A 16,208-nucleotide genomic window follows, 5' to 3' on the forward strand; every position below is an offset into this window, starting at 1 on the left:
TCAAAATTCTATTCCATCAATCTGTTGGACTTGTGTAAAATGGAGGAATGGCAATTGTCTAAATTAGATTTATCATGCCTCATTCTATTAATGATACATCACAAAGTTAACATTATGTTCATGCACCAATGTGCCAAAGCAATTACGTTATCGCTGCTAAACTTCAATTTTAATTTCACTATACAGTGAAGCCTGGTATTGTGGCATGAAAAATCAGCAATCAGAAATAAATCACCGCTGCTATCCACTCTGTACATCTTCCAGAGCATCAATGGCAGAAGATTGAAAAAAGATCACAAGCGCATGTGGTACAATGACCTAGACTTAAAAAGGCAGTTGCACAACTTTGCAAAGGAATAGCACTAAAGAATTTATATCAAATCCAAAATTTTATATCAATACAGAGTAGTGGTGAGCACTTAATTAGTCTTGGTCATCTTCATTGAATTCTACATATCGAAGATTATCTTATAATAACTAATAGAAACGATCATGTTCAGTCATTGAAAATCTTGTGTTTTCCCACAACTTATGCATTGTTCCTGGGAATTTAATTTCTCTCACCTTTTTCACAACTGTATTCAGTTTTGTGTTTATCAATTCACTTGTACTGTGATCTCAAACTGCTTATATAGGATGTCTAGCATTTGTGGATTTGGAATGCATGTCTGGAGCAGCATAAGCCGAATGCAGAACTTTCTTCACCTGGAACTAAACTTGCCCGAACCTAACCAAATAAACGGCATTTGACGCTATTGACAGAAGCAAATTATTTTTCAATTTCAATTCTACATTTCATTTGTTAAAAATTGAGCAATACTGTATTAATGGATAAAGTCTTTCAAATTACATTCCTAAAATTAAACTTTAATTTAAAGGTCGAGAACCCTTTTTCCTCATCTCACCCTGGAGTCCAGTTGTATATATAAAGAAACAAAAACAAAAATCTTATTTTCAGTTAATACTGCATCAAATAACAAAATCAAAAATATAGTGGGCTTTGAGGCTCCATTACTAATTCATCCACTGTTTACTTTTTTGCGTCCTTTTGATCATTTTAAGATTTGATCTTAAATTAATGTCAAATATTAAAGAAAGTTGACTTTAATTACCCTGATAAAAATATTATTTCATACACATGCATCCATTACTAAAAAAGATTTGCAAAACTTAACCAATATACATGCTCTTCTATTTCGTTTGGATGGCATTCATGCTGTTTGAAATATTTAGCATGCAATGTTAGTTCCAATGTGGCATGTGCAGCATTAAGGTAAATGAGTTTATATTTTGTTTGTTAAAAGACAAAATCAGTAATTTGATTAGCTATATCCTGAAGAACGATCATTATCTACCAATCTTTTAATTAAATACTTTAGCTTTCAACCAACATTCAAAACATGCTTGAACTTTCTGAAACAGCTGTTTATGTATCCTTCAGAAGTAAATCCATTTAATTAGACCCATCTCACCAACTGGTTCTGCCTAACACAAAGGGAATCTCAGTTTATGAACAATTTAATATTATGATAGAAATTTGAAAATGCATTATTTTCTAAAGGTTTGAACTGCAGCTATAATTGTACTCTCAGACTATGACTTCCAAATCACAAATTCTAACCCAACTAATCAATGTTCGTTGCACCCCCAATCTATAGCGTCAGAGCTAAAGGGAAATAATGAGCAAATAGAAAAGAAGCTAATGAAAAATAAAGTTTTGGACAAATGAAAAATAAATGAGAGTAGAACAGGTTTATGTCAATAGAAAAAGTTGCACTATATGGTTAATAATCATCTGCACTTACTCTTGACCCCCTTCTTGCCCTTCCGTTCCTTCATGTACTGTTCCTTCAGTTTATTTATTAGTCCCTTGTCTACAGCCCAAATCTCCGAAGATGCGGAGAAGTCATCTTTGTCTACATGCAGCACATCATTAAAAGAAAGATCAACCAATCATTGCTGCTAATTCATGGATTAGTGGTTTAAAACATAACTAACGAATAATTACACGTTTTTAACAATTGTAAGTGTTAATAAAACATTTGCAAGCAAATTATTTTTTTTGTTATGAACCCTATTCTTAATGGTCAATGTGAACATAGTTATAGCAGTTCCACACCATTTTATCCAATATTGCAAAGCACCAATGCAGCCAGCATTTTTACAAACACTTTCCTTACAAGCAATAAATTGGACAGCAAAACTACAAGGGTTCTACTTCACCCTTCTAACAAGTTCACTCAAAGTCAAGCATCAACATGTGCAAAGATCAGGAATAGCTTTCTTTAATTTGATTACTCTGGTGATTGCCTATTTATTGAATAATTGGCCACAGATTAGTTTCATCAATATATCAAATTTATCATCTTTGCACATGACTTCTAAATTGCATTTTTCAGGATTTGTTTTGTCCTTTTATGAAGTTGCTTATTCATGGCAAAAAAATGTTTGATAGTCAAAGCCCATTCTTGACATTAATAACCCCTGCAAGAGGCCAATTACACAAATGCTCTGAACCCAGATAACAAGAATATATTAGTAACTAGAGAAGCAACGAAAATGACAGATGAAAAACAATTCAGAGTTCTTGTGGTTAATTTGTGTTAAGTTTTCTGGACCTATTCAAAGCATTACATTCAATTGAATTTGGCAAATTTAGACTTTAAAGATAAAGTGCGGAAACTTGTATTTGGCAAATTTAGACTAAAGATAAAAGCGCGGAAACAGGCTCTTCAGCCCACTGTCCGCACTGACCAGCAATCACTCCCTACACTATTAACCTACAAACCTGTACGTCTTTGGAGTGTGGGAGGAAACCCACATGGTCACAGAATATATAAATTCTGTACAGACAGCAGCGGTATTCAGGATAGAACCCAGGTCTCTGGCACTGCAACACAGCAACTCCACCGCTGCGCCATTGTGCCGCTCTATTAATAGAGGATGTGGTGGTTCAGGGTAAAAGAGAGAGCAGGGATTTGGAGATGATGTAGACATTCAACCACAATATCATTAAATGGCAGCTCTGGCTCAATATAACCCCTCATTTCTAATCCCTTATCTTTTTATTGTCTTCATGGCAGATTTCACAATTCAGGCATCCCCAATCTAAACAACTGCTTACTGACAAAAGATTATTTAAGTATTCAGTAAGGGGGGGGGGGGGGGTAAAGAAAATGAGTGTAGACAGGAAAAATCCTAAAAATAGAAAAACACAAAGAGAAATTTAAAGTTTTTTTGGATAAAAAGCTAAAAATCACTTTTACGCACTCATACCCCAAGATTTTTTTTGTCCAATCTATTTCAACTAAAACAAAACTTGGAACTTTCTAATAAATAACCAAAACCAAAATATCTAAAAAATCTCAGAATGGTAGTCAGCGATACTGGCTGCAGCACAAGTTTTTCATGCCACTCACGGTTTTGAACAATTATGAAGTGAGAAGTTCAGAACCAAACTAATTTGATTTAGTTGGACAAGTAAAAAAATATAGAATATTCCTGGAAATAATCCAGGAATTTTCTTATATTTTCTAGTATGATCATATATGTTCTAGCATAATTATTTAAAAAAATCTAAAGCAACTGAATTATGCAAAAAATACACACTGAATATTTTGTTTCAAGAGACTTTGTGTAAGAGGTGAATTTTTAACAACAGGATAGTAGGGAGAGATCTGCTGAGAAAAGTAATATGTTATAGAATTGTGGGACATCCTTTAGTCACAAGGGAAAACATGCAGAATGAAGTACCAGGGTCAAGGCACAACATTCACACATGCTTTAACACAAACTTGCAGCATCACCTGCAAGGAACTTATTGTTCTTAAGAATGCATTTATCAGAACAGACAGCAGCTTATTTCAAATCAACCGAGCAATCAGAGAAACAAACCTTGAAACAAGTTCAGGACATGGGATTCAAAGGCACGATTGACAATCACTGCTTATTTACTGGGTTACCCTCAGAGGTTGTGGGCTGTGCAGTTGAAATCCACGTGGCCAAAGCATTCCCATGATAAAATGTGTTCATTTTCAGGATATTAGCCGAGTATTGACAAAAGGCTAATACAGATCCTAGTAAAAAATGCAAGACTTGAAAGAGGATTTGGAAGGGATTCTGCTCCCTTGCACAATAGGCACTCGTCTGGTGGTGAAATTAGAAACTGGTGAAGAAGCCTCAGCGGATATGTGAATTGCATTCTGCAGGCAGTTTATGCTGCAGCCACGGTGTGAACAACAATGTAGTCGTATTGAATAATAAATAAATATCAATTGACATGGTTGGTGTCCAGTATTGTTGCAGTTTCACCCTTTCAGCCTATGGTGAGTATGCCATCATACTCCTGAGTGGAGGTTCCTAATAGATATTGGGAAACCTTTGGAGGATCTTAATCCATAATTTGCCCTACTCAGTTACAATAGTTATGTGGTTGATCTGGCATAATAGTGACTGTACACCCCCAACGACATGACCCCCCACCTACCAAATGAATTTGGGCGTCTTAGGACAGAAATAGCATTGAATGTCATGGGCAGACGGTTAGACTCTCTCTTCCTGTAGATGGTCATCACATACCACCTATTAATCTAAGGCACAATCTTGCCCAGATCATTGATACACATGGGAAAACGACACCATTACATGAGGAACTATAAAACTGAATCCATATTGATGATCTTATGATGGAGGTGAGAAACCCGTTTCACGAGACTGATGAATATTTGTAACTACGGATAAAAAAGATTAATAATGGAGTACAAATGCTAAGCCTTCTGCCCTGTTTCAAACACAATCTCAATTTCATTCTAGAGAAATTAAACTCTAGAACTATTTGTCTGTGACAGACCAAATAAGTTCAATCATATCAGAATACATTAAACTAATTCTTAAGACCTATTGTTGCAAAACCATTGGTAACATTGTCAGAAGACTCATCAGAACTCAATAAACAGCAACAAATACCAAATCACATGCAATGGATTGGCCTACGTGTGTAATTTGTCTTTAGATTTTCTTACCCCATTCTGTTCCATCCCCAGAGCTTCTAGCTTCCCCAGCTCCTTCACCATCTTCAGCTGTTACTAAGAAATCAAATTCTTTCAAAGCTTCTTCAGTGTCATCAGGCAAGTCAGTAGCTAGCCCTTCATTACCGATCTAGAAGTTCCAAAAATTGATCATTTTAAAATCACTGTTGTTATCTTATCCCGTCAAATGCTCCTCAACTTGAAATGGTTAGCTATTCAAGAGTTTTACATGTGGCATTGATGTTCTTTTAAATTAAAACAAATAATTTTGAAAATATCTTGTTAGATCTCAATCAAAGATACACATCACAAAAATGTTCCTATAAGTTCAGAGAACAAAAGTGCTATTTCAGGACCACAATTATCACACAGGAGAATGACCAAAATAATGTTCCAAAGCAGTGTAGTAAATTATGAATTGATTACTGCTGTTTTACAACAAATTATGATTAGACTACTATTGTTTTCTTATATCTTCTCAATTAACTACAAAACATAGGTTTTGTGTGGACCTTTGAGCAACATTGCAATTTCATCATGTCATATTTCAATAAAACATTTAAAATGTTGAGGTAAAATACTGTTGCAAAACAAAAAACAATCTTTGCTGTTGCTTAATGTTTCACATGATGTATTTATATTCTTTAGGAAGTTGCACAAAGTCCCTCAAAGATACTGGCACAACATATCTGAATATTTACTTTATGCTTCTTGTTTATTCTGTGCTTTTCTTTGCTGTCTGTGTTATCTTCAGCCATTTCACCTTCTTCTTCATCATCATCACTGTCATCATCTGTATTTTCTAGGAAATTAAATGTTTCAAGAACCGTCGCAGCTAAGCCACCTCTTGGCTTATCTCCTGCATTCCTATATATTGAAGAGTATAGAAAAAAATTAGCAAGATCCAAAGAGAGCATGGGTATTCAGAAATTAATTTTACAAAACAAATGAAATGTCTTCAATATACAAAACCTATTCTTTCAGATTTATCTGTGAATACTTTGCCTTTTAACCTCGCAATCAACATGTTTTTAAACCACCTTCTTAACCATCCTGAAAAACTTGATCCAGCAGAAATGAAATATGACATTTTCTGCTGTTGTCTTTCCCTCTTCTAAAGTCACCAAATATACAAAATACAAAACCAGACATCTGTGTAATAGCATGTTCCTTTAGATATGCAGCTGAACTAAACGAGATCTGAATTTGAATACGAGCCAAATCTGGTATTAAGCCTTCTACAAGTATACAGTAGAGAGCATATTGACTGGTTACATCATGGCCTGGTTCGGCTGGTTACATCATGGCCAGGATGGAAAAGACTGCAAAAAGTGGTGAACACTGCCCAGTCCATCATCGTCTCTGACCTCCCCAGCATCGAAGGGATTTATCGGAGTCACTGCCTCAAAAATACAGCCAGCATCATCAGAGACCCACATCACCCTGACCATACACTCATTTCACCCCTGCCATCGGGAAGAAGGTACAGGAGCCTGAAAAATGCAACATCCAGGTTCAGGACCCAAAACAGTCAACAATTTCTCCCCCCCCCCCCCCCCCCCGAAGCTGCTTGACTTGCTGCTCCTTCAGCATATTGTTTGTTACTCCAGATTTCAGCATCTGCAGCCTCTTACATCTTCATAAGCAGAATAAGGACCGTAAGAGGAGAGATGAAGACAAGTGACGGTATTAGATTGAAAAGTTTCAAGAACGTTTTCAAAACCATAAAAAAGTGCAACACCCATTGACATCTGGGAATCCCTGGCCCAAACCACTCAATGTCAAGAAAGAATGTTTGGAGCAGGCATCATAACCCTCGAGTCATTGTGTCGGGACCACAAATGAGTTAAGTATAAATGCCAGAAGGAGCACAACTCACCACAAAACAGGCTCACCTCATCTCGTCAAGTATCTACTGCCCCCCAATGGAAGAGTCTGTGGTTTCTACATTAGCATTATTTGTTACCTCAAACCTGGAATGGTAGCAAGTCACTTGTGATGACAAGGAACTGCCTTAGAGAAGGATCGCCCAATCAGAGATCAAAAGGGAAATCCATTCGTGCAGATGAAGGATATTTCTGAGATATTAAATGAGTATACATTTCACTTTATGAATGAAGATGCTGTAAAGGAAGATTGCAAAGGAAGATTCAGTCTGAAGAAGGGTCTCGACCCGAAACGTCACCCATTCCCTCTCTCCTAGATGCTCCCTGACTGCTGAGTTACTCCAGCATTTTGTGATACCTAAGCAAAGGAAGATGTCGCTGAAATTCTAAATGGGCTAAAAATTGAGACCACTACAGAGGCGAGCTGTTTGTAATGTGGATAAATTACCTGCTACAGATGGATTCTGCAGCAGCAACATCTGAGATTGCTGAGGGAATGGAGCGGGTACAGGGGTGAATCATCATGATATTTCCTGGGAAAGAGTATTTCACTTCCGGTGAATGACTGGATAGGCTGAGTTTGTTTTCTTTGAAGCCGAGGGAGACGGGGTGGGACCTGATAGAGGGGATACAATTATGAGAAGCATGGATAGGATGGATAATAGAAAGCTTTACCCCAGTGCAGAGGTGCACATCTCCTTTAATCTTTACCTCTCTCACCTTAAAGCTATGCCCATTTCGATTTTTCCATCCTGGGAAAAGATTCTGACTGTCTACCCTATCAATTTCTCTCACAATTTCATATAGTTTTATCAGGTCTCCCCGCAACCTCCAGCACTCCAGAGAAAACAATCCAAGTCTGTCCAGCCTAATAGGAATCTGAGGGGTAACTTTTTCACGCATAAATGGAAGAAACGGAACACTGCAGTCACTGTTCAAATGAGAAAATGCTTGCTTTTAATTCATCTACAGAGGACATGTGACACTTGCCAGACCAGCTTTTATAGTCCATTCCTCATGATGAACTTACAATGACCCTCACATCAGACTTTTGGAATTAATGTTCAAAATTTTGTTTCGTAAGTGACAAAAAAAAACTTGTTAAGCCCCCAAATTGAGATTTGTATGATGCCAACCAACTTTAGTCATTGTATCGAAACCAAATCAATGTTGGGAAAAGTATGATGCAATTAGAACACATAAAACCTGTATTCTTCCTCTTGTCCAAGCAAAACAATGAACATTTTAGTTCCTCACCTTTTAACTTCTTGCGTTTTTTGTTTGGATGGCGATTCTCCCCCATTAAGAATCTGGTCCAGATTTTTTGACTCAACTGAGCCATTCTGCTCAGATGCAGTAAGGCCTAATAATGATCGCACTCTTTGTGATCGCACATCTAGAATTGTGTCTGTGTAACCAACTTCTTGTAAATACCTGTGAAATGTTAAATAAAACTCATGATTTTTGATTTGCAATTATTGCGTATTTCTACTTTTAAATTGCTACCAATCAATATTGCCGAGATCACACGAATGTTCATAATTAATGGATTAGTTATGCTATATTTTGCCAGTAACAGCTTTCAATATTAACATTTTCAGAAAAGTTGCACAATTAATGTCATTAGCATCATTATAATTATTGTTAAGTACATTCTTTCACCAACCAACATTTTTCAAACAACGGTTGCTTTATTAATACATAAATTGAAAATTAGTACTGTAGCTATTGGTTATAGAAGAAGATAGAATAAACCATTACAAATTAAGACTAAACAGTTTATTTAAAAAACAGCAAGTTCTTAGAAAATGAAGCAAATATTATCTTCCATTTCTCCAAAATGTTGTTCTACAGCGCTGTAATAAGAGAAAACTAAATTCAGCTTGTACTTACTGTCTGAGCAACTGCCTGCCTTGTTTCCATGTCAACTGACTATTCTGAGGTACAGATGGCACCTCTGTATCTTTGGTTTCATCTAGAGAAGAAAACACATATCAGAGGATTAAAATAGTGAAACTCCAAAGAAAGCAACAGATGGCCAGGAAAAGGCAATACAGCAAACACACTGAGTTCCTACCCTCACACACAACTGTTATGCAAAGGATCACTCAAGGCTACATTATGGGCTCAAAGTTCTTGAGCATTTAATCTGATATTTTATGGGTTTACATTTTATCCCACAAAGGTCGCCAACAAAATCAAAATGAAGGTGCAAAGTAAATTCCCATGTGCGACCAATGGAAAAACTTTGCTTTTCTTATCAGCATATTATGAGAAGCTTCAATGTTTTACTGATTGAAGAAATGGAAATCTAAACAACATGGTCCATAACTATTCTCAAAATATACCAAAGTAATCACTCTGAACTGATAAACCCTGATAAACCCATCACACAATAAACTTGCTTTTGTTTCTTTAAGGAGGAAGACTTTGTTTAACAATAACAATCTACTTTGTTGGTATAAAATAAACTCTCATTTTTCTCTTGGGGAAAACCTGATGGCCAAAATGACTTCCACCTAGGTTGTAAGGAAATAACGCCACGAGCTCCATTGAACTTCCCGACCTTCCCCAGACTTAAGCTGTAACAAGTCCGTGCTATACAAGACCAAAGCCAAAAGCAATGGCTGATCGTGCTTTTTCAAATGTGAGCCCCATTTATATCTATGCCAAGTGTGTTTGCATGAGTTTTCTTCATTCGCATACACCTAGATCAGATCAGAGAAGGAATAAAGAACTGAAAATGTATTTTTTCCCTCAACTGGAAAATACCATATCACTATTAAGTGGAAATATTTTTTAAGGGGATGCACAGATAGGAGTCTAGGCAATCTTTCCTTTATTCCATCAACATTTTAAGAAATGCAAAGGACGATAGACATAATTTTTTGAATTGCTTTGAAGTATCTGATACTTTGTATTCTTCAGAACAATTGAATTATTGAGAAAGTAGCACAAGATCCGAGATTACATACCCTGCACCCCATTTAGGATGGTTGAGATTCTACACAAATTTGCCCTATTTAAATCATCTCCTCTAAAAACCTCCACATACAATTCCACCTTGGATTCATCAGCATATCTTCAAATGAAACATCTACCATTAACTCTTGCAAGTAGGCAGTGTATTAAAACCTATTTTAAATTCTTCATCAAAAAATTGATACAAGTATATTAAAATGTACTTTGAAACCATGCTTTGAAACCATGTTTAAAGTTGCATAAAATACACTTATCGCAAAAACGATTATCCTAATCACACTGACAATCAACTACCTGCATTGCCCATTGTAAATGAATGAATATTTTTGAAACAGACTCTTTCAAAGGAAAGGGCCATCTCATGTTTTTATAGCTTCTTGAAAGGCCAGCTGAGAATCCAATTAGTAGATGGCTGCAGATAGTGACAACACTTTCTAGCAAGAGTGGGGGCATATATTACAATTATTATCAATATTTTTCACAAGACGGGAATAGGATCATTAAGCCATAGACAGGACCATCTTCAGACATTATTTTTCTTCAGTATTTATAAGGAAGATAAAATAGACGGACATTACATTGGATGAATAATGATTTAAAATAAGAGAAAGAGAATACATTGTATAAACGAACTAAATTCAAAAGGGATGAAACCTCAGGTCCAAATTGTCTGCATTGGTATATTTTAGAAATTTCTGGGGGGAATTGTGCAAATGTAACACTAAACATATATGGTACATCTATGTGAGTTGGCTTTGCAGCATTTACAAGTTCAAACTCAGAAACATAAACATTCCTCCAGCTCTAATAGAAAAACATCAATACTCATGAAAGAACAAAAATAAAAGACTTCAAATCTCACCTCAGAGATTTCATTTTATTGCTAAATTTCATTAAAATAAATCTAATTTCCTGTGTTTTTTGGATAACATTTTTTTTAAACCTCTGGTTTGTAAACACTAAACAAATCTTCAAAGCAACATTATGAAAGTTCTTATCAAAATATTTTAAGCAGAAAAAAACAAATTGAAAGGGCTATCTTTCAAATACACATAATTGTGTAAATATCAGTTATTCAGTACAATCAAAATCCATATGGGCTAATAACATTGGCAGGATCATCGCTAAAATAACTTTAATTTGCTCATCTTACTTCCACTGCTACACATATCTATTGTGGAGTCATACTTAAACAGAAAAATGTACTTTAAAAATGCTCCCAATTAAGAACTGACTGCTCTGACAGAATGCCTACAAACATGCAGGATGGAGTACATTCAGCTAGAGATCATACTTATTTAATTTTTTCTGTCAGTAAGATTGTAAAGCTATGCTGAGGTCTATCAATATTATACCGCTATTGATTTATCTTTATATTGTAGTAATGTTGACCGTTAGCTTTTATCTGTTAAGCAAAGAGTTCAAATCAACTTCAGATATCAATGGTCTTTTTAACAAGTTTACAAACATGACATTGTTTGGTGCAGATTAAAGACTTCCAGAAATAATAACTAACAACTAATTACATATATAACAGCAGCAAAATGACCAGTAACATAATTAAGGAAGGCAAAGGAAGAAAAATTGAAGTTATTATTTGTTAGTAGTTGTTAGTTTATTTATAGTCAACTGTACAGTTACAATTAAATGTTTGTTTTGCATGCTATCCAGTCAAATATGAGAATTGACACACGTATCCCTGGGTTGTTCCCAGGGATACATTCGAAGATTGTTCATGCACTGCTGGAAGGCCATCAATTCAATTAAAGACTTTTTGGTCTGCCCAAAACGTGTTGGTCTTCACAGCAAGATGTCAGCAAAGGAATGCTGCCTATTAGACAATACACAACAGGTGCAGGAGGAGGCCATTCGGCCCTTCGAGCCAGCACCGCCATTCACCGTGATCATGGCTGAGCATCCACAATCAGTACCCCGTTCCTGCCTTCTCCCCATACCCCCTAATGATAGAGCTATCATTAAGAACTTTATCTAGCTCTCTCTTGAAAGCATCCAGAGAATTGGCCTCCACTGCCTTCTGAGGCAGAGAATTCCACAGCTTCACAACTCTCCGAGTGAAAAAGGTTTTCCTCGTCTCCGTTCTAAATGGCCTACCCCTTATTCTTAAACTGTGACCCCTGGTTCGGGACTCCCCCAACATCGGGAACATGTTTCCTGCCTCTAACGTGTCCAATCTCTCAATATTCTTATATGTTTCGATAAGATCCCCTCTCATCCTTCTAAATTCCAGAGTATACAAGCCCAGTCACGTCTAGGTCAAGTACCCACCTTCCTGTGACCACTGCCCCTGGCTCATTCCAGATTGCAGATGTAAGTGCTGAGGGACACACTGAAGTTTGGTGCAGCCAACGCAAAAGCTCTGGGGGGGGACAACCACAGACAAGCGTCCTTCTGCTACTGGACATTGAGGGGCAGAGTCTGGTTGGAGCATCCCTCAAACACAGGAAGGGAGATCACCTTGGTAGGCCATGAGTGAAAATGGTGCGACGAGTAAAGAAAATGCGAGGTGTTAACAATACTGCATAGAACATACAACAGTACGGAACAGGAACAGGTCCTTCGGCCCACAATGTCATGCCGAATACGATGCCAAGTTAATCATAACCCCTCTGCCTGCACGTGATCCATATCTCTCCATATCCCACATATCCATGTGCCTAAAAGTGTCTTTAATGCCACAATCATATGCCTCAATCACCACCCTTGGCAGCATGCTCCAGGTACTCACCACTCTGTGTAATAAACCTTCTCTCGCATGTGTCTTTTAAAGTTTGCCCCTCCCACCTTAAACCTATGCCTTCTAATTTTTGACATTTCCACACTGGGAAAAATGTTCCGAATGCTGACCCCATCTCTGCCTCTCATCATTTTATATAGTTCTATCAGGTCACTCCTCAACCTCCAATGTTCCAGAGAAAACAATCCAAGTTTGCCCAACCTCTCCTTCTAGCTAACCCCACCTCCCCATCCCCAATCAATGCATCATTCTGGTAAACCTCTTTTGCCCCTTCTCCAAAGTGTCCACATCCCGCCTGCAATGGAGCTACCAGAATTGTACGCAATATTCCAAATGCAGCCTAACCAAAGTTCTATAAAACTGAAACATGATTTCCTGACAATTATACCTGCCTAGACTGATAAAGGCAAGCATATCATACGCCACCTTTACCACTCAAAAATATAAATGTATAAACCATCATGAGAGGAATAGATCGGGTAGACGCAGAGTCTCTTGCCTAGAGTAGAGGAAATCGAGAATCAAACGGCATAGGTTTAAAGTGAAGGGGGGAAAGATTTTATAGGAATCTGAGGGGTCACTTTTTCACACAAAGGACAGTGGGTGTATAGAACAAGCTGCCGGAGGAGGTAGTTGAGGCAGGGATAATCGCAACGTTTCAGGAGCAATTAAACAGGTACATGGATGGGACAGGTTTAGAGAGATAAAGGCCAAACGCAGGCGTGGGACTAGTGTAGATGGGTCATGTTGGTTGCTGTGGGCAAGTTGGACCAAAGGACCCGTTTCCACACCGTATGACTCTGTGACACAATCCACTTGTGTTTACACTTTTAGCGATCCCTGCACATTAACAGTACCTACACACACAGGACAATTTACAATGATACCAAGCAAATTAACCTACAAACCTGTACATCTTTGGAGTGTAGTAAGAAACCGAGGATCTCAGAGAAAACCCAGGAGGTCATGAGGAGAACGTACAAACTCCGTACGGATGACACCCATAGTTGGGATCGAACCCAAGTAAGGCAGCAACTCTACCGCTGCGCCACAATGCCGCCCCTAATGGGCTGCTGTAATATAATGTCTACATGGATTCTGTTTCTTAGATGCCAAATCTATTCCGTGATTTGAAACAAACTTATCCTGATCTCAGAGGATTACATGTGCAGGACCCCACCACTTGTCAAAGCTATTGAATGCTGTTTCATTTACAGAGTCTATTCCATTCACGCTGGCACTTTATTCAGATGTGCACACAAGTTGAAACAACATATTATGCAATCCATCACTAAAGGGTGTTAAACACCATAAATGTTCCTGTCAGTCACCACATTCTTGGTGAAGTTTAGAGAGGTATCAGAAAATTTATTGGTGATAGTTTCTGATTGAACTTCAGAAAAATATACACTTTCTTTAATGTAATAATGTACACTTTAGTTTTCTCATCGTATTTTCATTTGCTCTTCACTTCTGTTTCTTCAACATTATGCCATTAGTCAGCACAACCAAAATAGAAATTGGATTCATCACTAATCTATGCATATAAATTGATTAAGACATGCACATTTCTGTCTGGGAACAAGGCTGAGCTGCGGGTGGTATTTGATGTTTTCTTTATGTTAATATATTGAAACTGAAAATTTCAAGCCTTAGCAATAAACAAAAGCAAATCCTCTGACATCAATAATACACTCACTTGAAATCAAGATCTGTTTTTATAATGTTGTTTACCAATGACATTTATGGCTCTATTTGGCCTTAAACTGAGTGACTTGCTCAGCCATATTGTCATGGGTACAAAGTAACGTGCCGAGGTCAGGCAGGGTAACAACTACACTTTCCATTCACATCAATAAATCAGATGGGTTTTCACATCAATCTGACAGACATGAATGATACTTTTTTTTACGACAGATAATTTAATAAATTTAAATTCTGCAATGCTGGAGGAACCTAGCAGATTAGGCAGCAACTGCAGATAGAATGATCCAAAGGGTCCCAACCCAAAACATTACCTGTCCATTCCCTTCACAGATGCTGCCTGGCCCACTGAGTTCCTCCAGCATTTTGTATTTTGCTCAAGATTCCAACATGCACATTTTCTTGAGTCTCAAATTTACATTCCTTGCAGCCATGAACCTCTGGCTCTAGATTTTTACTCCAAGTCTCTGGGTTTCTGGTTTAATACTTAACTAGTATTATATTCTTTGAATTTTCGGCATTTATATAGTAGCTTCCAGATCAGTTATTCTAGTAAATGAGGCGATAGTGGAAAAGCTTACATATGCAGTGGAAAGTCCATAGTGGTTCTGTAGGGTACATGAAAGTACACGGTGGTTGAGGTACAGTTGTGGTTAGGGTTATTCAAGAGCCTGACAGCTGATAAAAAAGGTGTTAATTAATTTGGAGGTAATGATTCACTGGCAGTAAATGATTAGCAGTAAGTGGTGTGACCAGGGGAGTATGGATCTTTGATATTAGCTGCCTTCTTGAGGCAATACTTCCTGTGAGTCCCTTCAATTAATTAGGGGATCAGAACCCATGAAGGATTGGGAACAGCCCATCACTTTCTGCAGCAATAAAATTTCTGAACCAGACCACGATCAAACAGTCAGTCTGCTTTCCAACCTGCACTTATAGAAGTTTGATCGAGTATTCAGTGGCATGCAGAATTTCCTCGAACTTCTGCATCAGTTGCATCAGTGTGCTGGGCCCAGAACAGATCATCAGGGTTTGTACACGCAGGAATTTGAAGTTGTTGACACTCTCCAATGGCACCGTCAATGAAGACCGAAACATGGTCCTTCAGCTTTCCCTTCCTTAAGTCAATAATCACCTCCATGATCTTGATAACACTGAGAGCAAGATCTCCCTCTTGTACTCTGACTCATCGTCACCCATTATTCATCCAATGATGATGTCGGTAAATTTACAGATGGCATTGCAGCTGTGTCTGGCAACAGAGTCGTGTCTATCGAGAGAGTAGAGCAGAGAACTAAGCACACAGCCCTTAGGTTCCCCTGTGCTGATGGTCAGCAAGTGTTGTTGCCAATCCATACTGGTTGAGGTTTGTCAATTAGTAAGTTGTGGCGCATCGAAAAGTCCCAAATAAAGGCGAGGAGCCAGGTATTTCGGGAGGGATTTATTTGTTGTGTTCTCTAGTCCGGTTGAGTCTGCGAGAGAGAGATCGCGCCTAAAATCCCGTCCTTTATCCCCATAGCTAAGGGCCGCCCCCCTGGACTGGCCCATTCCCATGCTGAGGGGTTCGATAGTGGTATGACCCGACCCTTGGGACCCCCCCCGAACCGGAGGCACGAAACGCACTGGCGGTCGCACAACCCGACCTGACCGCGTACAAAAATCGGCCGACAGAGGGGCAACCCGCACCGGTTGGTCAATGTCCAAATGCGCCGGCTTTAAGCAGTCAATTGACACGGCCTCCGGCCGGCCCCCCATGTCCACGACAAAGGTTGTCTGTCCGTGCTGCAGCACCCGGTACAGGCCCTCATATGCCCTCTGGAGCGGCGTCCGGTGGGCGTCACGGCTCAGGAACAC

General features: G+C 38.3%; 1 protein-coding gene across 3 annotated transcripts in view; it reads right to left on the reverse strand.

Moving 5' to 3' along the window:
* The window catches only part of strn3 (striatin, calmodulin binding protein 3), a 122,229-nt gene that overhangs the window by 52,719 nt on the left and 53,302 nt on the right, over positions 1-16,208 (reverse strand). For 2 of the 3 annotated variants that reach the window (XM_078406445.1, XM_078406444.1), the window contains exons 4-7: positions 8,807-8,888; positions 8,171-8,347; positions 5,729-5,894; positions 5,022-5,157 (exon numbers count right to left, since the gene is read on the reverse strand). In XM_078406445.1, coding sequence (XP_078262571.1) covers positions 5,022-5,157; positions 5,729-5,894; positions 8,171-8,347; positions 8,807-8,888 — 561 coding nt within the window. Of the gene's footprint in view, positions 1-1,805; positions 1,917-5,021; positions 5,158-5,728; positions 5,895-8,170; positions 8,348-8,806; positions 8,889-16,208 lie in introns of all 3 variants that reach the window. The other variant, XM_078406443.1, reaches the window with a different exon arrangement.

Source organism: Rhinoraja longicauda, chromosome 10, assembly GCF_053455715.1.
Source record: "Rhinoraja longicauda isolate Sanriku21f chromosome 10, sRhiLon1.1, whole genome shotgun sequence".
Taxonomy (NCBI): domain Eukaryota; kingdom Metazoa; phylum Chordata; class Chondrichthyes; order Rajiformes; family Arhynchobatidae; genus Rhinoraja; species Rhinoraja longicauda.